Source organism: Anolis sagrei, chromosome 4, assembly GCF_037176765.1.
Source record: "Anolis sagrei isolate rAnoSag1 chromosome 4, rAnoSag1.mat, whole genome shotgun sequence".
Lineage (NCBI taxonomy): Eukaryota > Metazoa > Chordata > Lepidosauria > Squamata > Dactyloidae > Anolis > Anolis sagrei.
The window spans coordinates 122,909,471-122,933,018 of record NC_090024.1 but is presented as its reverse complement, the minus strand read 5'-3'; the positions used below and the strand labels follow the sequence as shown (position 1 = coordinate 122,933,018).

Below are 23,548 nucleotides of genomic sequence, written 5' to 3'. Positions count from 1 at the left end.
CTGTTCTTCCAGAAAAATAAAGAAACATAAAGTGGTAAAATGCATCCTGTTGCTTCAGGCAAAAACGTTCACAGGGGCCTGAGAACAAACCAATTTTCAGAGCATGAAAGGATGTGATATGACCTATTTAAAAGAGAGGGGGGTGGGAGGGAGACTTTTTTATTGACTCAGTGGATTCCAGTTAGAAGGTGGTCTTGTAAGCAGTCATATCCCCAAATGTTATGGCATGGTTCCACAACTTTTTCAGAGCCTACATCTTGATCTCTCTTCTTTCTATGGTCTAGTTTAAGTCTCATAGAATAGAAAGGGATCCCGAGGAGCATCTAGTCCAACCTTGTGCTGGTGCATTATGTCTTTGAGAGATGACTGTTCAACCTTTGTTTAGAAACTACCAGTGAAGGGGAATCCACCACCTTCCAAGGCAATCCATATCACTGTCAAACTGCTCTTACTGTCACAAGTACTTCCTAATGTTTAATTGATATCTCATACCTTGTCATTTGAATCCATTGGTTCAGGCTTTATTTCTCTGGAAAAGCAGAAAACAGGATCGTTCCATCTTCCATTTGAAATCCTTTCAGATACTCAGATGCCATACTCTCTCAGTTGTTCATCATACTTGATTTCCAGGCAGTTCATTATCTTGTTTGACCCTCTCTGGATGCAGTTGTGTGTTTGGATGTATCCTGTTCTTCTGTTTTCTTAACTTCCAACAACTCCACCAGATATGGGTACTTTGGAGATGGGGAAGGGGAGAGGATGTGTGAAATCTCCAGGATATGAGAGAAGGAAGAATGGGGTGGGTGGTTGAATAGAGAGGTTCTGCAACCTCCTGTATCCTGCTTATTTATACCACTCTCAAAATTGAAATAACCATTCGAATACATGGTTTATGCAACAGTCACCTCTGTTCAGACCTCTTGCATCTCATCCAGGAGGTGAGTGAATTGGGGCTCTCTGAATGGTACCATACTCCAACTCCTCTCAACCTAAACAAGCAAAGCCTGTGATAAGGAATGCTGGCTGTTTGTCGAAGGCTTTCATGGCCGGAATCACTGGGTTGTTGTAGGTTTTCAGAGGTACCTGCAACTGTTGTAGGTTTACAGAAGTACCTCCAACTGTTTGGTCTGCTCCTGACACGATAAATAAATAAAATAGAGGTACCTCTGAGGATGCTTGCCATAGATGCAGGCGAAACGTCAGGAGAGAATGCCTCTAGAACAGGGGCCCACAAACTTTTTAAACAGAGGGCCAGGTCACAGTCTCTCAAACTGTTGGAGGGCCGGATTATAATTTGAAAAAAACATAAATGAATTCCTATGCACACTGCACATATCTTATTTGCAATGCAAAAAACACTTAAAAACAATACAATAATTAAAATGAATAACAGTTTTGACAAATATAAACTTACTGGTATTTCAATGGGAAGTGTGGGCCTGCTTTTGGCTGATGAGATAGGATTGTTGTTGTTGTTGTTGTTGTTGTTGTTGTTGTGCGCTTTCAAATAATTTCAGACTTTGGTTGACCCTGAGCGAGGGCTGGGTAAATGAGCTTGGGGGGCTGTATCCGGCCCCCGGGCCTTAGTTTGAGGACCCCTGCTCTAGAACATGGCCATATAGCCCGAAAAAACCTACAACATCCCAATGCTGGTAGTTGCCTTTGCCCAACATACATTGCCCATCCCTAATCTGTCTAGAGTCTTAATTTAAATGATATATTGGGAACATGTATATTAGAACTGTGCAGAAGAACCACTGGACCAGAGTTGTTGTGTTGTTTGCACTGGGCTGCTGGCAATTACAGGTGCACATATTGATGTTTTGACAACCAGTATGTGGAAACTTTTATGCGTAAAGCTCTTTAAGTATATATGTATGTGTGCACCTGTGTACATACACATACATACCCTCTCTCTATCAGAATACCAACTGATTAAAGGGAGTCTCATGTACATCACTTGCAGATCTCCATGTTAAAAACTGGTGTGCTTTTAAACGTCTGTCTTGGATTCTTTGTGACTCGTTTCTACCATGTAAGAATTGTCAGCTAATTAAGGAGAATGAATTTTCAAGTGACTTTTATTTCATTAGGCTTTTGGAGTTTAGCCTTGGACAATATACGTCTTTCTGCTTTACTGTCAGTTTGTGCTATGTGTGTTATTCCTATTAACAATCTTGCATGATGAACTGTTAACTCTGGGGCAGTAATGTTGGTATTTGAGGAAGAGTATTCCTTTTTAGATCCAAACGAGTCCTGCTTCCTCCTAGGAATGGGAAGAATATCTGTCTGATCCTTATTTAAATAAAATGTGGGGCTTTTAAATAAAAGAGCTCTTTCTCCCACCGTGGTCATTCCACAGATATATAAACCCATTTTCCTAGTTCCAACAGACCTCACTACCTCTGAGGATGCTTGCCATAGATGCAGGCGAAACGTCAGGAGAGAATGCCTCTAGAACATGGCCATATAGCCCTAAAACACACAACAAAATGTGGAGCTGCTTGTATTTTTTAAATGAATGTGTAAACCACTTTGTAAGTGCTGGTTGCGTCTTTTCCAGATTTTGAGATGCAGTTCTCACATCAAATGTGTTAGGGGAAAGTGTGCAAAAATGCATATACAATTTTATGCTATTTTTTTAAAAATGCATTTGCAAGCTGATGTAGAAATGGCAGAATAAACTTGTGCTTGATGAAAAGCAAATATCCTAGATAGTGAAATTGACAGATTTGTCTATCCTTGTTTGCCACAAACTAGGCTACAAGTCATGTTGATCCCCGTTGGTGATGTGGTTGCTGATAGCATTATAGGTGGTAGAAACTGTGCAGAAAACTTTTCAGTAATAAGGAGGAGAGAAAAGACATTGTTTATTTTTTAACAAGAACACTTTTATCAAGATTTGGTTACATTGCATCAAGTGAACAGAAACAGCATGCATAGTCACAAACAAAAACATCTTGTGTAGCTACAACCTCAACTGAGTACCTCAGCTTCCCTTTCTTACCTTAGAAGTTAACTGACATTAAGATATTTGCACTGGGTATGAAGAGGAACTCTGAAAAAATTAAGATTCAGGGAGCAAGAATGGCAGAATTCCAGCTCATGTTTATCTCACGGAGTCAATCTTCTCACAATCTGTCATTTGTAGTCAGAGTGCCAGCTGGCAGGGATATATGGTGATATAAATTATCCATCCGTTCTGAAGAGCAGAGGGACAAGGGGGCTTTTGTGCTCTGAGGACAAGGGAGGGGACTTTTTCCTTTATCGACTTAAATGGCATCTCTGCATACTTTTTCCCTCTCTGTATTTATAGATTCAAGGCTGCAGTACTTCCTTTAGCATTGCTGGTATTTATGCAGAGGGATTAATTTGGTTTGCAGCCTCTGTAACATCCCCCCCTCGCCACCATTTCAGTCTAGCAGACATTGCTGTGGGTGCCCACTTCCTTTTAAAAGCTACTCCATGGCAAAGCTGTTAGAAGCTTTTAGATAGAACTGTTCAGGGAATTCTAGTTTGAAACCCTGTGAGCCAGAAGCAGTTTAATTACTATCTTTTTCAAACACATATTTTGGCCTTCCAGAGGTTTCAGCTTCCACTGTCCTTGGTTCTTGACTATACAGGCTGGAAATTCATCAAAACAAATGGATGGGAGTTTAAATATCTGCAATTCTAAGGAAAGTGCTGCATCCTTGAAACTATAAATACAGAGAGGGAAAAATATGCAGAACAACAACAACAACAACTTATTTATTCTTATACCCCATCACTGTCTCCTCGAAGGGACTCAGTGCAGCTTGTATGTGGGTCATCCTCCTCCAGAAGCACCTAATTTATCTTTCTCCACCTAAGTCACGGAAGTGACTACTTCCGGCAAAGGAGGATTGAGTAGATATTGGGAATGCCCACAAAACATAAAAGCAAAATATAAACCAGCAATGTTGAAACTCAAAACGATGCTCAACAAAACCAGTAACCAGTAATACAATGGGCATTACAGATCTACAGATCAAGGATGCCATGTCCATGAGACTAAAAATCTGAGTAGGGTAGACTTAGAGGTCTCTTATTTATAGGGCAATTAACAACAAGTATTTGCTACTCTTTTCTGTTACTCTATCTGCGTTCCTTCCCAAAGAGACAACTGTGTGAACTAACATTTAAATGAGAGCTTAACTCAGGGTAATTCATTTCTCAGAGTTCAGAAATGCAAAGAATTTCTTAATGTCATGGCTAAAATTGAATGTTTTTATTTTGTAGACTTTTTGCACACACTCATGCATTTTAACTGCCTCATAAAATGACTGTGGTTACAGTTATTAGCAGCTTCCTTGCTCTGCTAAATTTTTGTTACTGTGAAAATCCCCACAGACTGGTCCTATTCAGACTTTCAGAAATACCTTATTATTTATAACTAGCCGTCCTCTGCCACATGTTGCTGTGGCTCAGTTTGGTGATCTGGAAAATAAAGTAATGAAAAAGTGTAGGTTTCTAATATATGTAATTTTTTATGCTTGTGGGTAAACAGTATTTCTTGTTGTTTCTTTCTCATCGTTGATGTGGAGATTGTCTGGTTTGCCTGCTCTGGAATATGCAACATATCATTGTCCTTCTTTAGGGGTCCCTTTCAAATCAATGATACTATATCTCTCTCTGTGTGAGTCATATCTATCTATATCTATGACTGTCTGGCTCTTTGTCAGGAGGGCTTTGATTTTGTTTTCTTACCCTGGTGAAGGGAGTGGGACTGGATGGCCTTAAGTATTTTCTGTTGGTCATGGGGGTTCTGTGTGGGAAGTTTGCCCCAATTCTGTTGTTCGTGAGGTTCAGAATGCTATATAGTTACTATAAATCCCAGTAACTGCAGCTCACAAATGTCAAGGTCTGTTTCCCCCAAACTCCATCTGTATTCGTATTTGGGCATATGGAATATTTGTGCCAAGTTTGGTCCAGATCCATCATTGTTTGAGTCCACAGTGCTCTCTGGATGTAGGTGAACTAGGTTTCTTGTGGCCAAATTTGGCGGCAATTTGTCCAGTGGTTTTTGAGTTATGTTAATCACACAAACGAACATTACATTTTTATTTATATAGATAACTATGCTTTTGCATGGCATCAACCAAATACAGGGTACTTTAAGGAAAAACAATGGAGATGGGAAGGGAAATGAACATTAAGAGAAACTGGAATATTTGTTTATCATGCATGAATACAAAAAAGCTTACTTAATATTTATAATGGTTTAGAACTAGGTGTGGAAAAGGTGTACTTTGAGAAGGTGCTGAAAGGAAACTAGAGGTGACATTGCAGAATTGTTTGGAGAGAGATGGCAAACGTAGAGAACAACAAGAGAGAAAGAAGAGGTCTCTTGGCCCTTCTTTCAGTATCACCTGTTTTTTTTTTCTGTACTCTTCTTGTTATCAAGATGCAAGATTCCTCTTACACCTTGCATTTTGCAAGATTCTTCTTCCTCTTTCATTTCAGCTTTATCATTCTAATAACTAGAAAAGCCATAGAAGGATACAGAAAGTCCCCAAGTTATGAACAAGATGGGTTCTGTAGGTTTATTCTCAAGTTGAATTTGCATGTAAGTCAGAACAGGTACATTTTTCCCTCCTCTATCTATATATAGCATTGCATGGAGAAGACACCCCTGTGGTGTTTGTTTTGCTGTCTGTGCCCCTGTTCAGAAGATTTCACCTCACTTTCTGTCCCTGGGATAATTGGATTGTGAAAAAAATGGCTTGTTATGGAAACAAGGATTGGTGATAAAGCTTCAGTGAAGACATCCCTTTCCAAATATAACTCTTCCAGGAGCGAATTTCTCTTCCAAGGGGTAGAGTTCTCTCACTTCCTGTTGTCTTGCCCCCATTCATAACTATGAGTTATTTGTAAGTCAGGGACTTTCTGTGTATGTTAAATCAGAGGTTTTCTCTACTGTGTTTCAGATAATAAGCTTTTGGGGATCCCGCAGTATTAGTGGAGGAGCTTTGAAGGCCATGCTATGACTAGCTACAATGAATTGTGTTTCTGAAAAGTGAGAGAGAGACCTGGTAGGCCTTTTACAAACTCAATGTGATTTGTTTATGAACCCTTGAGCTAGATGGGCAACTTTGGCTTCTAGATATGACTTCCAGCTTTGGTCATACATTACTAGGATCACTAGTAGTGAGGAATGGTGGGAGCTGCAGACAAGCAGTTAATAGAAAAGCACACGTTTCCTGTTCTGGCTCTAATGTGTTTCCAGGATCATCTTCCACAGAAGGAATAAAGGGTTGCTTGGGGGCTGTAGGTTCAAAACCCTTGTAAATGAACTGTAAATACTCAGTGTGAATCAAGAAACAAACAAAAAAAACCTCTTGAAAAGCCTGTGTATGCTATGTTGTCAACCCATAGTTTTAAGTCAGATACAAAAGTATTAATGTATTTACTGTAGTCACTGGCAGATCTAGTGCATGAAGATGTGTTTCATTGAGTTCTGTTCTGGAAACTAATTTACAAGTGGTGCTAAGTTGAACAACAACAATAACTGCTGCTGTTGTTGGAAATGAGAGCTTGAAAAAAAATGTCATCTGGAGTTGAAGTAGAATGCTCAGAACTTGGAAATATTTTCTTAACTTCTTTGCTCAGTATAGGCATTGCAGTTATTTCTGAATATGCTGTTTTCCAGCTAGCAATAGGCCTCTGTCTTTCCTCAGTGGATGAAGAGCATAAGAAAAGAAGCCACTTGAATAGTGGCAGTATAGGAGCTGCAATTGCTGGTCAAAGCATGAGGAATCCATGAAGCTTTGAGATGACAGTGATTCCATGAACAACTGTGTGTTCTTTTGGGTTGAAGTAGTGCAAAAAGAACAGCCACCCTATCCACTGTGGTTTGATGTGAAAGCCATTCTTCTGTATGTATGTTTGTTGCCTGGCTGCAGGATGTGTTGATTATAGCAAGATTGTGTGTGCATACCCACTGAGATGAAACAATAACAGCTGCCGCACAGCTGTACACCTCAACCTGGGAACTTTTCTCACAGCCAAGAAGTCTTGAGAGGAAGGTGATTAAAAAAAAAACAACTCTTCCCACAGTTGTAATTCTTGTTAACTGTTTCTGCCACCCCAGGGGCATCTCTCTCCCCCTCTCGTTCTTCCTTTGCTGCTTTAAAGGGCCATTCTTCTTCATGACACCAAGATATAACCATTAGGGAGCCACCATGTAGATGAGCACCCAGCTGGGCTGTGCATCCCAGAAACTATTTGTTTTGAATCTTAGGGAGGCCATTGACAAAAAACATTTCCCAGTTTTACATCCCTGCTGAGGAATGACAGCCATTTCAGCCTTCTGCATCATTGTAAAACTTGAAAACAATGAGCACTGTCCCCCGTTGCTACACTTGGCTGGAAGGCTGTCTAGCTCGTCCCTGCTGAAAATTCCTTGAAGCGTCTCCCTAACAGAAGTGCCAGTGTTCCTAAACAGTGAAGTTTCAGAGCTGCTTGTTTCATTTCCAATTCAGAAAAGCTTTCTTCTTCATCCTTTTTTTTTACACCCCACACCCACATGCAGATCTTGAAGCTGTTAAAATTGTTTGTCCATATCAAGGGACTTCGGCAGAATGCTGTGGCTGAAGGAATGAAAACTTGAGTCCTTTTTAATGTGCTGCTTTCACAGCCCCATGCTTCCCATTCCTGCCACCTCTGCATTGTGTGCCTCTTTTACTATAAACAGTATTCCTCAAAATTTTGAGTGTTCCATTTTTTGGCTTTTCTGGGAAAAGTTGTTTGCATCTACTTTACCCCAGGGCTGGGATAAGTTATTGCTGCTAGTCTTCTCACCAGTGGTCTTCTTTTGAGATACTTTCTGGAAACACATAACATATGAAATTCACCTCCATCAACTGCCCATTTTAATGGTCTTGGTCTGAGAGGCATAGCTATTTGAGATAGCATGAGGAATAGTCTACCCCCAGTCCACTAAGCGGGCAAGATATCTGAGTAGGCTAACTCATACCCAATCCACTTGACTCTCAAAATTATCTTGGTTTTCTGGGGAAAAGTTTTAAATCAGTTGGACTTAAAATGCTCAAGTTAATTTGGGTTATACCAAAAGTTCTGTCAGTTTCTTTATTTTTGCCACCCATCTATATAAATAAAAATGTAATGTTCGTTTGTGGGATTAACATCTTAAAAACTACTGGATGAATTGACACCAAATTTGGGCACAATACACCGATCAGACCAACGAGTGACCATCACTCATAAAACACTGAAAAACACAGGGGAAATGTCTTAAAAAGCCAAAAAATAAAAATACATTATAACACATGTGCAAAACCACATATATACACAAATACACAACACATATACACAGACTGGGCCACAGCAACGCATGGCAGGGGATGGCTACTTAAATATAAATTATTTAAGGGACTCCTAAAAATGGCTGCATGGTAGAAAATGTCCGTTTACGTGCTCAAAGACTACTCCAAAATTCATCCTAAAATTGTCTGCTCTTTGCTTCAGTTCCATGCAAGACTATTTGAAACTGTGTTAAGATTTTGATTTCAAGCTTTTCTCTGTAACTCATTTGAAGGTCTTAAAACACATGGGAAAAGATGAATGAGTTAGGGTCCAAGATCCCGACATGTTTCATATAATTTTAGGAACTGTTTTCAGATGAATTGATAACAATATAACCATTAATTGGTCTTTGTTTGCAGTACTGAATATAGCCTCAATAAGTTTTCCACTCAGTGTACAAACCGATGAATATACTAAAGATGTGGTGCATTCTGAATAAAATTGGTCATAGTTAGAACTTACCTTTTTTTTAAAAAAAAAGTACTTCATTTTACATACAATTCACAAAATAAATTTGCATGGTTCTTACTGTGTGGTCAGAAGAAAAATCACACTTGCATGCCCTGTTCATGATTCATAATTGCTATGGGCAGAGTTCTATACATCAGGACTGGGGAATTATGAGCTTAAATCCCTGCTTGGTACATGAAGCTCACTAGATAGACCAGGGGTCCTCAAACTGTTTAAACAGAGGGCCAGGTCACAGTCTCTCAAACTGTTGGAGGGCCAGATTATAATTTGAAAAAAATGAATGAATTCCTATGCACACTGCACTTATCTCTACCATACAAACTCTACCACAAACTCTGGTACAAACTCTACCACACTCAGAGGCTGCATATTTCACTATGGAACAACTCTTTCCATCAGGAAGTTCCTAATGTTTATGTGGAACTTCTTTTGCTGTCATTTGATTCCAAATATATTACAGATCAACCAGCACTGAGTTGTCATGAGGACAGAAGGAGTCACCAATGTACAGACCCGTAGCCAGGAATTCGATTCGGGGGGGGGGGGGTGAGTTTTTTTCAGGGGGAGGGTTCGGGGGGGGGCTGAGTTTCAGGGGGGGAGGCTGAATCTGAGTGAAAGAGGGTCTACCCTAGCAAACCTTTTGTATCGTTACCCCAATACCCCCATGCATATGGGATATATTGAGTATGGTGATCAGATCATGATATGAATAAACATAACAGTTTAAATAATGCACCAGTAAGGCCTTTTCGCGAACCACCATGAGAATTTTGGGGGCGGCTGAAGCCCTTCAAGCCCCCCCCCCCCCCCCGGCTACATGCTTGCCTCTGTATAAGTTTATATTTGTTATATTTTAACAAATATAAATTTATTAGTATTTCAGTGGGAAGTATTATTAGTATTTCAGTGGGCCTGCTTTTGCCTGATGAGATAGGATTGTTGTTGTTGTTGTTGTTGTTGTTGTTGTGTGTTTTTAAGTCGTTTCAGACTTAGGTTGACCCTGAGCAAGGGCCGGGAAATGACCTTGGAGGACCATATCCGCCCCCGGGTCTTAGTTTGATGACCCCTTGGATAGACAAACTATTCAAATATATTACAGATCCACCAGCACTGAGTTGTCATTAGGACAGAAGGAGTCATCTCTGTATAAACGTAGCTGGAGGAAACTTTGGGTTCAAATGTGTTAGATGCATTTCCCTGCATTAATTCTAAGACAGTACATAAGAATGAATTTTGATGAAATCTACAATACAACCTCCATATTGCTGTGGATATGTGTGTGGACAACCATGGAAGCAGGAACCCGTGGATAATAGCAAACCCTGTTGAAATGAGTAACTTCTGCCTGAAATTGCCACGGCGTCCCACTGGAGGACCTAGAAAATTTCTCTAGAGGGAGCCTCTTTAGGAATTTGCTCAGCCCTCCACCTTGACTGTATGATAACTTCTGGCAGAAGCATACTGTAGCATAGAAACACCTGGAGGATGTTGAAAACACCATCAATTTAGTCTGTTAATTTTTCATTTCAGTCTTTCGAATGCCATATTTTAATTTGGTACTGGAAAGATCAAAGTTGACACTAACGCCAAGATGACATCACTGAAACGGCCCTTGGTTTTGTAAATCCCTAAGTGAGTCCCTCAGAAAAAAAATATTCCCCAGAGATCTTGAATATATGGCAAGAATGAAAGGGGAGGTGCTCCTTCATATCCAGTAATTCCTTTAGTTTTCACTTTCAGGAAGGAGGGTGATTGTATACATATTTGCAGTATGGTGAATAAAAGTGTTCATTCTGGCTTTACAGACTCAGAGGCCAGGAAAGGTCTCATTTGGATTTGAGCTTCAACCTGAAGGGCTACTGGCTAATTAGAGGATTCTGGAAGGTCAATAAAACATAAATTATCCATAATATATTTCACAGAGCATAATACAGAAACATTTTAAAGAATCCAAGCCTTCAAATGGCTTTGGAAAAACTGAAGAAACATCTCTGTCTCTCTTTGTACTCATCTGTTTTTGTCTAATCAGCTACATTTCCCTCTTCCTTATAGGAAAGGCCTTTGATATTACCTATGTACGCCTGAAGTTCCACACCAGCCGCCCAGAGAGCTTTGCCATTTACAAACGGACCCGGGAAGATGGCCCATGGGTACCTTATCAGTATTACAGTGGATCCTGTGAGAACACCTACCACAAATCAAATCGAGGCTTCATCAGGACTGGGGAAGATGAACAGCAGGCACTTTGCACAGATGAATTCAGCGACATCTCTCCGTTGACAGGAGGCAATGTGGCTTTTTCAACGTTGGAAGGGAGGCCCAGTGCTTATAACTTTGACAACAGCCCTGTCTTGCAGGTAAGGAAGACTCAAATGGGATCAGAGGTTGTAGCTGGCATATACCACTTCTTGAGAATCCAGATTTTGTTGTATTCTTATGATTTTTTATTATCAAATGCGGTTGGGTTTTAAATGCTTTTTATTAAGTTACATCTGTATGTTTGTACTTGTCCCCCTGCTGGGGTGAGAAGAGCGGGATTTAAATGTAGTAAATAATATTTGCCTTTTATGTTGTTAACCACTCCAAGTCCCGTATTGGGATATGGGGCGGGGTATAAATAATAATAGTAATCATCATCATCATCATCATTTCCTAATTCCCACCACAGTAAGTACAATGGGAACTGCATTTCTCTGTTCTTCTTTCTCTGAATGATTGGATCCCAAAATGCATGAGTTTTTCTTAGCGCACATCTGATTGACCTGTGGCCTGTAGGCAGCCTTATGAAGGTGTTTAGTGTTCATGGGTGTCACTCCTTCCCTCCTCTGCCCCTAACTTCTGGTATGCCAAATCCATTTGGAAACCGCTTGTCAGGCCAGTAGAAAACATTTGTGATGATGAAGATACCTCTGCTAGTCCCTGGATACTGTTCTCACTATGTAAATAATTTTTCCTAAAACACATTCAACAACGTATCATCGAAGACTTTCATGGCCAGAATCACTAGGAAACCCAATTTCCTAGTTCCAACAGACCTCACTACCTCTGAGGATGCTTGCCATAGATGCAGGCGAAACGTCTGGAGAAAATGCCTCTAGAACATGGCCATATAGCCCGAAAAAACCTACAACAACCCACATTCAACAACTTTTCAGTCAGCTGGGGGAATGCAGTTTACATGGGAGGAAGTACTTGGGAAGAGGAGAGTTAAGCTTGGTCTTCTTGCATAATAGTCCTTCAAGAAAATATAATCTGGATGGGTAAAAGGCATGGGCTACGTGAATGTGGAGATGAACTGCATTGATGTGTGTGCTCTAGATACTATGCGAATGGGGTAAAAGCTATGGTGAGAATGAGAGATGAAATACTGAATATAGAGAAAGACTGTATGTAGGAAGGCATGTGTATGGACACATGCAGAGTATGAAAGTGGGACACTTAAAGCAGTTTCTGGCCTGGCAGGCAGGTTGGGAACAGACTCAGATCTAGACTCCCAGTTCAAGATACTCACCAGTCTCCCGTTCCTCCTCTCTTGGAACATGAACTGTGAGATAATAATCTGATGGATAGAATAGGGTACATAAGGAAGAGTAAGTAGTAAGTGAGGGACTCTTGAGAATTTGTTTCTTTGGTTTCTTTTGTGTTTCACTGTGCAAGTTGTTCCACGTTAGAAATCATTGCTGATTTTTATCCAGTCAAGATTTATATTGACTCACACCTCTTTAATAAGGAAATGAGGCATCTTCCTTTTAAGGGAAATAAAGCTGCTGCACTGCATTGTTACTGTGTTTGTCTTTGGACCCACCTGTTTCCTTTTCATATTGAAGTCAACATATTTAAAGCTACTTTTACATTAAATGTGTGCACACATATTTGAGTTCTTTAAACACAAAGGCTGTGCAAATTACTATTTGATATGTGTCTGAATGAAGACTCCAAATATTGAAAGAAGAGTTCCAGTTTTGGCTCTTTGCTTTAAAGAATAGGGAATATTACAGGTGGACCATTTAATGTCCATTTCTCTTGTGTGTTGATAAGCCCATTCAAACAGTAAGCTGGAAATGTCAATGAAGCATTCACATAAGTATGCTACAGTATGTGTGTTCTACATAGACTGGAAAACTTCTAGCAAACCAGGTCCATATGTATGCATTAGCTTCGGTTTTTTATCTTCTTCCAAACCTCCTGAATTCAGTTCTATAAAACATTGCAAATCATTTGGAAGGAAAGAAAATAGTTGTAGGACTTTGGAATTCCAAGGTAGGCTGCATTTTCATAGGCTGATTACTTTAATGAAAAATAGTTGTGCTACTGGATTGGTTGAAATATATAACTAAACCATAATTATATCCCTTAGTACAGTCGGGCCCCCAGGCTCCCTTGCCCTGTATGTGTGGCAAGTGGAATTTCCCACCTTGGAGAAAACTGTAATTTGTCATTTTCCCTCAAACTAGGACAACAGAAAAGAGATATAAGGAGATAGGGTGTTTGCATTTGGGTATAGAGGGAGAAGGGATAGTGCCAATCATAATTTGACAGGACATCTAAATGAATATACTGAATTGTTCACTGGACAATGCAGTATAGATAAATACATAACTGGCTGAGATTAGCTTTTTGGTATTATTATTATTATTATTGTTATTATTATTATTATTATTATTATTATTATTTTTTAACTTTATTTATACCTCGCAAAATCTCCCGAAGGACTCGATGTGGCTTACAAAGGCCAGGGCCGCCAACAAACAATAACATACAAATACACAATAAAACTCATAAGCAAATAAAAACATCAAGCAAACAATAAAACAGTAAAAACAATGACACGGTGACACATTTAAAATCTAAGGTACAGCATCCACAGTTTGGTTATGCTGATCTAGTACAGTGGAGGGTGGAGTGGAGACTCATACATGACACATAAATTAGTTGAGAACATGTACCCTGGAACTCCGTTTGTTGAGCCTTTGTTAGTGTGCTGAAAATGTTTGGTTTTGAAGAAAGTCAATCTGTACAGTTATACGTTTCTTACTCATAAACATTAGGCTGGTGTAACATGCTTGACATGTTTAGTGATCAGGTTACATTTGAAAACAGTCCAGAAATGGCAGTCTGCTTAGTTGGGGTTCATTGCCATTTATTTTTGTTATTGATGCATGGACATCCCATTAACATCAGTTGTACTGGCTGTTGATCCACTTCTGGACATGATTGAAATGGTTGCTACCAACTTTAGACTTCTAAATGATTTGCAGCCTGGATAATGGGTTGTTGTAGGTTTTTCGGGCTGTGTGGCCATGTTCTAGAACAGGGGTCCTCAAACTTCTTAAACAAAGGGCCAGGTCACAGTCCCTCAAACTGTTGGAGGGCCAGATTATAATTTGAAAAAAATGAATGAAGTTCTATGTTGTTGTTGTTTTTGTTTGCTTTCAAGTCATTTCAGACTTAGGTTGACCCTGAGCAAGGGCTGGGTAAATGACCTTGGAGAGCTGCATTCGGCCCTTGGGCCTTAGTTTGAGGACCCCTGTTCTAGAAGCATTTTCTCCTGATGTTTCACCTACATGTATGGCAGGCATCCTCAGAGGTTGTGAGGATGCCTGCCATAGATGCAGGTGAAACGTCGGGAAAAAATGCTTCTAGAACATGGCCATACAGCCTGGAAAACCTACAACAACCCAGTGATTACAGCCATGAAAGCTTTTGACAAGCTTGGATACTATTTCTTCTTATTTTGTCCTCTACCCACAAAAGTCATTAGAAGTGAACTTTTTGTAATTACAGCCTTTGTCTAGAGAACAAAGGCTGTAATAAACAAACAAACAAACAAACAAACAGTATGAGAGTTACTCAGTTGTGGTGCCCATCTTCTGGACCTTCCTGTCTTGTCAGATCCATATGCTCTTTTTCTGGTATCATTTTCACATATCTGCAAAACAGGACTTTGGTCTGCATTTTGCTTAGTTTTTCTAGCATTATTGGTGGTATTTTTTCCTACTGTTCTCCTGTTAGTATTTAAAATTTATCATTGTAATTCTGATTTTAAAAAAAACTTCTTCCAGTGGTTCTGTTCACTAGCTTGTTGTATAAATGACTGTGAGTTATTAGAGTTATAGTTTAGCAATGAGAGAGTCTCTGTACCTAGTACCTAAATGTGGGACTTCCAAAGAATACCAGGTGTTATGGGCCATATCTCATATTTCCTAAGAAAACCTTGAGGAATTCATGAGGTTGCCATAAATCAACAGACAACTTGAAGGCATTTATCTGTACAATTTAGATGTTGAGATCTAAATTGGGTCTTGTTCACTTGCTAAAACATATGAACCTAATGAGAGTCTTTTACTTTTCTCTCCAGTTTTCTCTGTTTGGGCATGAGAGAACGCTTCTGCTTTCGTCTGTTATTCCGGGAATGAGTTTAGCATCAGGGAAATTCCTTGTTTAAATAACACCGTGTGCCTTAAACCTCTGTGTACCTTTTTCCTTTTCCTCCCCTCTAAGGTATCATTCTACTAATCTCCTTCTCCTTCTTCATTTTCTTCATGTCTGTGTTTCTTACACCTCATACTTCGCTCAAATTTCCTTTAAATGCCTCTAGTTCCTTAAAATGTGTATATTTGTGTATATTTAGAGTTTCTGTGGCTTGTCTGTTACATTTGTTTTCTCTTCTAGGACTGGGTAACTGCCACTGATATCAGAGTGACTCTCAATCGCTTGAACACCTTTGGAGATGAAGTTTTTAATGATCCCAAAGTTCTCAAGTCCTATTATTATGCAATTTCTGACTTTGCTGTGGGTGGCAGGTAAGTAGTAATCACTACTCAATTATCTTTTAGCTTGCCCAATATACTCATGTAAAAGTCTTGGCATTGGTGCTTTCCCTTCTCTACAAAATCATGCTCACTTACCATATCAAAATCCATACTTTTGGCCTCCAAATTTTCCCTTTAAAAAGTGAAGTCAACTTATACATGAACATGTATGGTAAGTACTTAATTGCCATAACTCAGTCAACTTGATGCAAGTTTCAAAAAACCAAATTATTTGCTTTGGCCTCCGACAACATTTTTATGGCATCTTTTGTCCATAGCAAGATATTTTAATGTATGTTCATTCACAATGGTGTTATCATAAATCAGATGTTATCAAACCAGTAGTCAAAAGGGTTGAGATCATTTTATAGAATCATTGAATTATAGAGCTAAAGGACTTTGTTAGTCATCTACTCCAATTTCCTGCCATAGAAGCTTATTGTTAAGATCAGGGGTCCTCAAACTTTTAAAACAGAGGGCCAGGTCACAGTCCCTCAAACTGTTGGAGGGCCGGATTATAATTTGGAAAAAAAACACCCCATGAATTAATTCCTATGCACGCTGTACATTTCTTATTTGTAGTGCAAAAACCACTTTAAAACAATACAATAATTAAAATGAAGAACAGTTTCAACAAATATAAAATTATTAGTATTTCATTGGGAATTGTGGGCCTACTTTCCTACTTTTGACTGATGAGATAGGATTGTTGTTGTTGTTGTTGTTGTTGTTGTGTGCTTTCAAGTCATTTCAGACTTAAGGTTGATCCTGAGTGAAGTCCGGGTAAATGACCTTGGAGGGCCACATCTGGCCCCTGGGCCATAGTTTGAGGACCCCTGGTTAAGATGTTCTCTTCTAAATTGCTCAGAGAAATTCATGAACATTGTATGTGTTTAATGTATTGTCGAAGGCTTTCATGGCTGGAATCACTCAGTTCTTGTGGGGTTTTTTTCGGGCTATATGGCCATGTTCTCAGATGCTTGCCATAGATGCAGGCGAAACGTCAGGAGAAATGCCTCTAGAACATGGCCATATAGCCCGAAAAAACCCACAAGAACTGATTGTATGTGTTTCTTTATTGTATTATTATCAATGTTCCCAACATGTAGTGTGCTATGTCACCATAGGAATTAGTTGAGTCATTTTAATTTCAAAGTTCATTGGGGGATCTGCGTATGGCACTCTCCCCCCTGTTCGCTGATTGTATAAGGAGAGTCATAGTTCTTTTGTAAAGATTTGTGACTACTGCATCTATGTAAAGTTTTGATCCCCTTATTGCCTCTTCTATCTTCTGGAAAATGAAATTGTCTGCAAGACAAGTGAGGAGTTTGTTGGCCCTTATAATCTTGGCAGAGTGTGTCTTCCAACAGATATTAGGATATGTCGTACCCTAGAGCAGAATCACCTCTGACTTTAAACACCACACCAGGTGGGAAAAAACAGCAAGCAGTTTATTGAGGAATATATGTAGCCGAAACAGTAAAAAGTAATCCTCAGTAAAAAGTAATCCAATTGATACAAAGAAAGACAGGAACAAAGAGTCCAAGAAAATCCATGAAACTAGGCACTTGAATCCATGAACAAAACAAAAGCATATCCCAAAGGCAAAACATGAGTTAGGCAGACCATGGTGCTTGAAACTTGACCGCTAAGTTATTCCGACGTTGCTTCAGCTGAAACAATCGTCCCTCACAAATCATTTATAATCTCTTCCCTGACTCTAAAAACTGCTAGAAACTCATTCTTTCTCAGTTTCAGTTTACTATCTCTCTTCTGTTGAAGCCTAGCTTCTTAATTGTTGCACAGACTGTCTCTGTTTACTAAAACTTCTTTTCCTGTTCAAGTTCTTGCTCCCATCATTAACTCCTGCACCTGGCACCTCAAAATCAACTTCCCGCTTCTCAGATAATTGACCAGGGAACTGTGGCAAAAGGCCTTTCCCAACCTTAAGAATCCTTTTGCAGCAACTCAGGCCCTTCTGGCCTCTCTTTTAAACCCCATTTAGGCCCAAGCAACCCCTCATCCCCAAACCCTGGCCAGGAACCAGATCAACATCCTTCATGAACATCAGCGTGAACACCAGACACAATCCCAGGCTGAACAGGCAGATATGCAACAGGATAGTTGAAATCTTTTGTTACTACTACATCTCTCCTTTTTGAATGTGTGATCTGTTCTTTGAAGGCATCATCCAGGTCCTTAGTCTGGTTTGGAGGTCTGTAGTTTCTTTCATCACTGTTGTTTCTTTTCCGCTTTTTCCTACATGGCTGGAGGTTGGATTAGATGATCTATGCAGTCTCTTCCAACGCTATGATTCTATCATTTTTACCCAGATAGCTTCAATTTGGATATTAAGTCAACTTACATCATGGACTTCCTCACGGATGTAAACGTTCTTAGAATACAGTGTTACTCCAACCGGGCTGTAGCACAGCTGGTTAATCACCAGTAACAATAGATCACTGCCGACTGGAAGGTAGCAAGTTTGAAGCCCAAGTTGGATTGAGCACCCGACTGTTAAACCTAGCTTACTTTTTCGCCCAGTTCTCTCTATAACAATTGGGGTATTTTTTTCTGATAAACTCCTGCTTACATGAATACTGTCTCCCTCCCACAGAAAATTCACACTTTAAAGATCAGGCTTGTGAGAATCTTAGCAAAAATGTTCCTGGCAACTGCCAAGAGAGTCAAACTATCTGCTGCCAGAAGTCCAACTTCATTAAACTTCAGGCCATGTTCCAGGAAGCCAAATTGTTCTTTATGGCACTATCTTTGAAGCCAGATATTCACTTCTATTATCCTTCTCTCCCTTCCTGGGTTGTGTCCTTGCACTTGGAGGAGACGAAATGACAACATATGCATCAAGGCCTACTATGCATCAGCTTCCTACTCATAGCTTGGTAATCTTGTGCGATCTCCTGAAGATTATGCCTTGCAGTGCCATTGGTTCCCACATGGTCCAAAAAGGAAGGCACGGTGGTTTGTGGTCTTGACATGCTTTGTAAGCCTTTCTGTTACGTCTCAGATTTTTGCCCAAGGGGGAAACAGCACATCTCTCAAGTCATTCTCTTGGTCCTTCAAACCATTGCTTCTGCTTCCCTCAGCAAGGAATCCCCCACCACCAACTTTCCTGGAAGTTTTGCAGGGGCCATTCCATATACTGCCTCTTTCAGGAGGACTTTCCCTGAGGACAAATTCTGTTGTATGCCTGGCTGTCTGTGTCATCACTAATTTCTGGAGAGACCTTTAAATTAATTCTGCAGCTCAAAATTTCCTGGTCCTTCTACTTCTTTGTGTAACATTCTTCCAAGTATCGACCTCCTGTATTTGGGGAGTAACCTCCTCCTCAGAGATATTCCGTGTGTGTTTCTCCTGCAAAATCCTCTGCTTTGCTGAGTTCAAGGCAACCACTCCCTACCTAATATGTTGGAGTATGGATACATGGGCCTCAAAGTGGTTGAACTTATCTTCCAAGAAGCCCACTAACTTGCACTTCCCAAGGCAAGGACACAAATATTCCACAGCTGTTGCAGGTGTTCACATACATGTCGTATTTCTTGGCTGGGGTCTAGGGATCCCTGAAATCAGAATCTGCGTGGTTGCTTGAGCAGTAGGGTCTTGCTTTAACACAAGTCATATATGTTGCTGGCTTTCCCCTCTGAAGCTTGTTCTTATCTTTCAGATGCAAGTGCAATGGCCATGCAAGTGAGTGTGTGAAGAATGAATATGGAAAACTTTCCTGCAATTGCAAACACAATACCTTCGGGGATGACTGTGAAAAGTGCCTCCCTTTTTACAATGACCGGCCTTGGCGAAGAGCAACTGCAGAGAGCGCCAATGAATGTTTGCGTAAGTATGCGTTGGGGTTGTTCTTAAATAATCTGGCTCTGTCTAAGAAGAAAAATCTTCCTGCCAGTTATTTCACCACCTCCTACTGTCAAGTAGGCGGTAGCCAATTTTAAGACTCTCCAGTGTGTTCTCTTCCTTTTTCCTCCTGATAGATTCTGGTTGCTTTCTCTCTCATTCTGTATTAATGCAGCAGGTTAATATATTTAAAACTCTAACCCCTAATATCTTTGTTTTATGTTATCTCTTGGCACATAATATGCAGTAGAAATTTCTTTGGCCCTTCAGAGTGTTGGGTAATTCTCTGAATCCCACAAATCTAGACCACACTAGCTACTGCTGGTTCATTATCTGTAGTTATTGTTGGCTCACCTAGATATTTGTCCAAATTGCAAAATGGAAAATGTATTTCTCCTTCATTTCTTGTTGATTTATTATAACTCCCTAGGCTCAACCAATTATCAAATAGAACTTGTATTCTACATGCCAAAATAAATAGATAAGTAATCTGTTTCAAGGTGAACCAAATCCTGAAACCATAAGCATAAAAAACTGCACTCTTCATGACTACTAGTAGTCATGAAGATTGTAACAATGTAGTTACAATAGGAGGGGTCATGCATTTCTGCTTAGTTTGCCTAAAGCAGAAATGTGTAACTCCCCTCCTTTTGCACATATTACATGGCAACTACAAGCAGTCCCCAAGTTTCCAAACATCTGACTTAAAGAACAATTCACAGTCAAGAGTGGGAGTGAGACAATAGGAAGTGAGAGAAATCTACCCCTTAGAAGGGAAATTTACTCTTGGAAGAGTTACCATGGGGAAAAGGTGTCTCCACTGAAGCTTTATCACCAATTCTTACTTTCACAAGTCATTTTTTTCAAAATCCAGTTATCACAGGGACAGAAAGTGAATTGAAATCTTCTTAACAGGGGGCACAGACATCAAAACAAATACCACAGTGGTGTTAACCCTTCCCTATGCTGCCCAAAGCTTGCACATGTATACACACACACATACACATAGTCTTGAGTTACACTTTGGAAATGTACCTGTTCTAACTTACAAACAAATTAAACTATAGAACAGTGGTTCCCAAACATATTTGGCCTACCTCCTGGAAATCAATTTTTCTAAATCTTCTCTTATTTCTTTTATGCTTTCACCGGCCCCTTAGAGTTATTAATCGGCCCCAAATGCACCTGTGGCCATTACGCCCCCCCCCCGGATCGCTGCAGCGCCCACCAGGGGGCAGTAACACCCACTTTGGGAATCACTTCTATAGAACAAACCTACAGAACCTATCTTGTTTGTAGCTTGGGGACTGCCTGAATTTGCTCTGGAGGTGGGGCAAAGGGCTAGACCAGTAATTAAAGTCTTTCCTAAGTATCTGAAATTCTTATTAGAAATCCCCTGTGGCTTCTGACACTTCATTTAAGATGTCACTTCTGGTGTGAGAGAATTGGCCGCCTGCAAGGACGTTGCCCAGGGGACGCCCGGATGAGTTGATGTTTTTATCATCCTTGTGGGAGACTTCTCTCATGTCCCCGCATGAGGAGCTGGAGCTGATAGAGGGAGCTCATCTGCCTTTCCCCAGATTCGAACCTGCGACCTGTCGGTCTTCAATCCTGCCGGCGAAGGGGTTTAACCCACTGCGCCACCGGGGGCTCCCTCCCTCCCTTGCAGTTTCTCAAGTCGCTCCTGACCAAAAAAAAAAAAAAAAAAAGATCAGTTGCATATTTTTAAAGCACATCTTTGCATATGTTATTGCTAGAATAGTGTCTTTGAGTTAAAAAAAAACCAGTCAGGAAACCTGTGCTTGTTCTCAACATTTGAAAGAATGTGACATTTACACTATACTGATTATGGCTTCGAAGCATCCAGAATATTGAGTGTGAGGTTATTTGCAAAATGGACAGTAATTTGAATTTGTTGTCTTTCTCCTGAGTGAAGCATTGAAAGGTTCAATTAAAACGTACACGGTACTCCTGTTCTCATGGAACTGCTCTGAGCCCTGCGCTAGAAAAGCTTTCCCTAGTCACAAGGCTGAAGAGACGAATCAAAGAGACATTAATGAGAGATATGCCCATCAAAATTAGCCTTGGTATGCAGAACTTTACAACATCCTGTATGATACAAGACGGGACTGCTTCCTCCAAAGCTTCTTACATCTGTGCTATTTCAAAAGTTCCAGAATGACTCCTTTTCTGTGAGAGGAGGATTGATAATGCTATAAAGTGTTCACAGATGGCTTCCGCTTGAGTTCACTCGAGTTCAGGACTGCAGCATGACAGTTTCTCTTTCCAGAGCAAGAAACTCTGCCTTCCATAGGTTTTGAACTGCAGTTCCACCATTTATTACCATCGGCCACACTGATTGGGACAGATTCAAATTGTAGGCCAGCATCTGTAGGGTTAAAGGTTATCCACATCTATCCTTATTGTGTAGTAGAATAGAGCGATCGTAAGTGTGGGAGGCCTGTTTTAAGGCAACTGTTTAAAAAAAAAACTTACGTCCAATGATTATTTCTTCCATCCCTTCCTTGAGAATCAATTTTCTGAAATAATCATATAAAAAACTCTTCTTCCTAAAATGAGGCATGAATTCTTGATAAAAACATCTTTTAAGTGATTAATTATTTTGTTTAGCCCTTAGGATCTGAATACTAGTGACTTAGAAATACTTATTGGACTGAAATGTCTTCCCTTATCTTTGGGGAGAATCAAAAGAATAACAGTGAAGAGCCATAGTCTGTACAGAATATATCTCATTTTATGCACTGACGTAATAATAATAATAATAATAATAATAATAATAATAACAACAACAACAATAACAATAACAATAACAATAACTTTATTTATACCCCGCCACCATCTCCCCAAGGGACTCGGTGCGGCTTACATGAGGCCAAACCCAACAGCACATCAATAAACAAAAGTAATAAACAAAAACAATAAATACAATAAAATTAATATAAATCACATATAAACAATAACTAATAAACAGTAACACACAAGGATTTAAAAAAACCTATGGCCGGGCCAAATGTAACAGTTTAAAAAATAAAACATAAATGCTGGGCATGAACAAGGTAGGATATAAAACGGAGATGAGGGAACACAATCAATCCTAAACCAGAAGTAAAGTGCATTTGAGGGCATGTTGCTGAGCATTTTCCTTATTCTGGGAAGGCACACTGGAACAACCATGTTTTCAGGCTCCTCCTACATAATACTGGTGCATTTATTGGCTCTGTTATTGGCTCTTTCAAGGCAGAAAGCACACCTGTATTAGTAATTTAAGGATAGATTGGCAACAATGAAGGGCTGTCTTTGAGAAACACTCTTTTCCTTTGTTGTTTGCCCTCAAGTCATTTGAGCCAGGATTGGAGCCCTGATCTCAACATTGTCCTTGTCCAACACTAAAACCACCACACAGTACTGACTCTTTACATCATATAACTCTGTCTTTAAGACTTTCAAGGTTTCTAAAAGTGGAGGGAACAGGAGAGTGTAGGGATTAAAATCTTGGGTTTCAGCTACATTTAATTGCTTCTGACAGACAAGCAGAAAATAAGGGTTTGCTCTTCTGAAATACAGAACAGAAACTTCAGAAAGTGCAGAAAAATTGAGCTTTCAGTACCTGCCCATCAGGTTGATACCTGGCACGGTTTTTTGCCAGGTGGGAAGAGCAGAAGAAAGACAAAAGGAACAGCACTTCTGGTAAAATTACCTTCCATGTCCATTCACCATTTTCCCTTGAAGTTGCAGGAAGCATGCCACAGCGTGCAAGTACTTCCATGTATACATTGCAAAACAGATGGTTGATGGGGTGGAGTAGGGACATGTACTAGACAATGGAAAGAGACTCAGATGTGGAGATTGTGAGGCAATATCACTGAAAAGGTCAAGTATAAACCTTATACAGAAAGAAACTGTTTAAAAACACTGGTAGGGTATGCTGTGATGCTGTGTTCAAATCTTACTGGATATACAACTCATTTTTCCTGAACTTCTGCTATCATTATTACAGTATGGATGGCAGAGGAGGCTTTTAATTCATCAGTCAT

At 39.9% G+C, this 23,548-nt stretch overlaps 1 protein-coding gene across 2 annotated transcripts in view; it reads left to right on the top strand.

The window, feature by feature from the left end:
* The window catches only part of LAMC1 (laminin subunit gamma 1), a 136,024-nt gene that overhangs the window by 57,931 nt on the left and 54,545 nt on the right, over positions 1–23,548 (top strand). For both annotated transcript variants that reach the window (XM_060774486.2, XM_067467616.1), the window contains exons 2-4: positions 10,870–11,174; positions 15,490–15,620; positions 19,312–19,478. In XM_060774486.2, the coding sequence (XP_060630469.2) occupies positions 10,870–11,174; positions 15,490–15,620; positions 19,312–19,478 (603 nt within the window). The remainder of the gene's footprint in view (positions 1–10,869; positions 11,175–15,489; positions 15,621–19,311; positions 19,479–23,548) is intronic.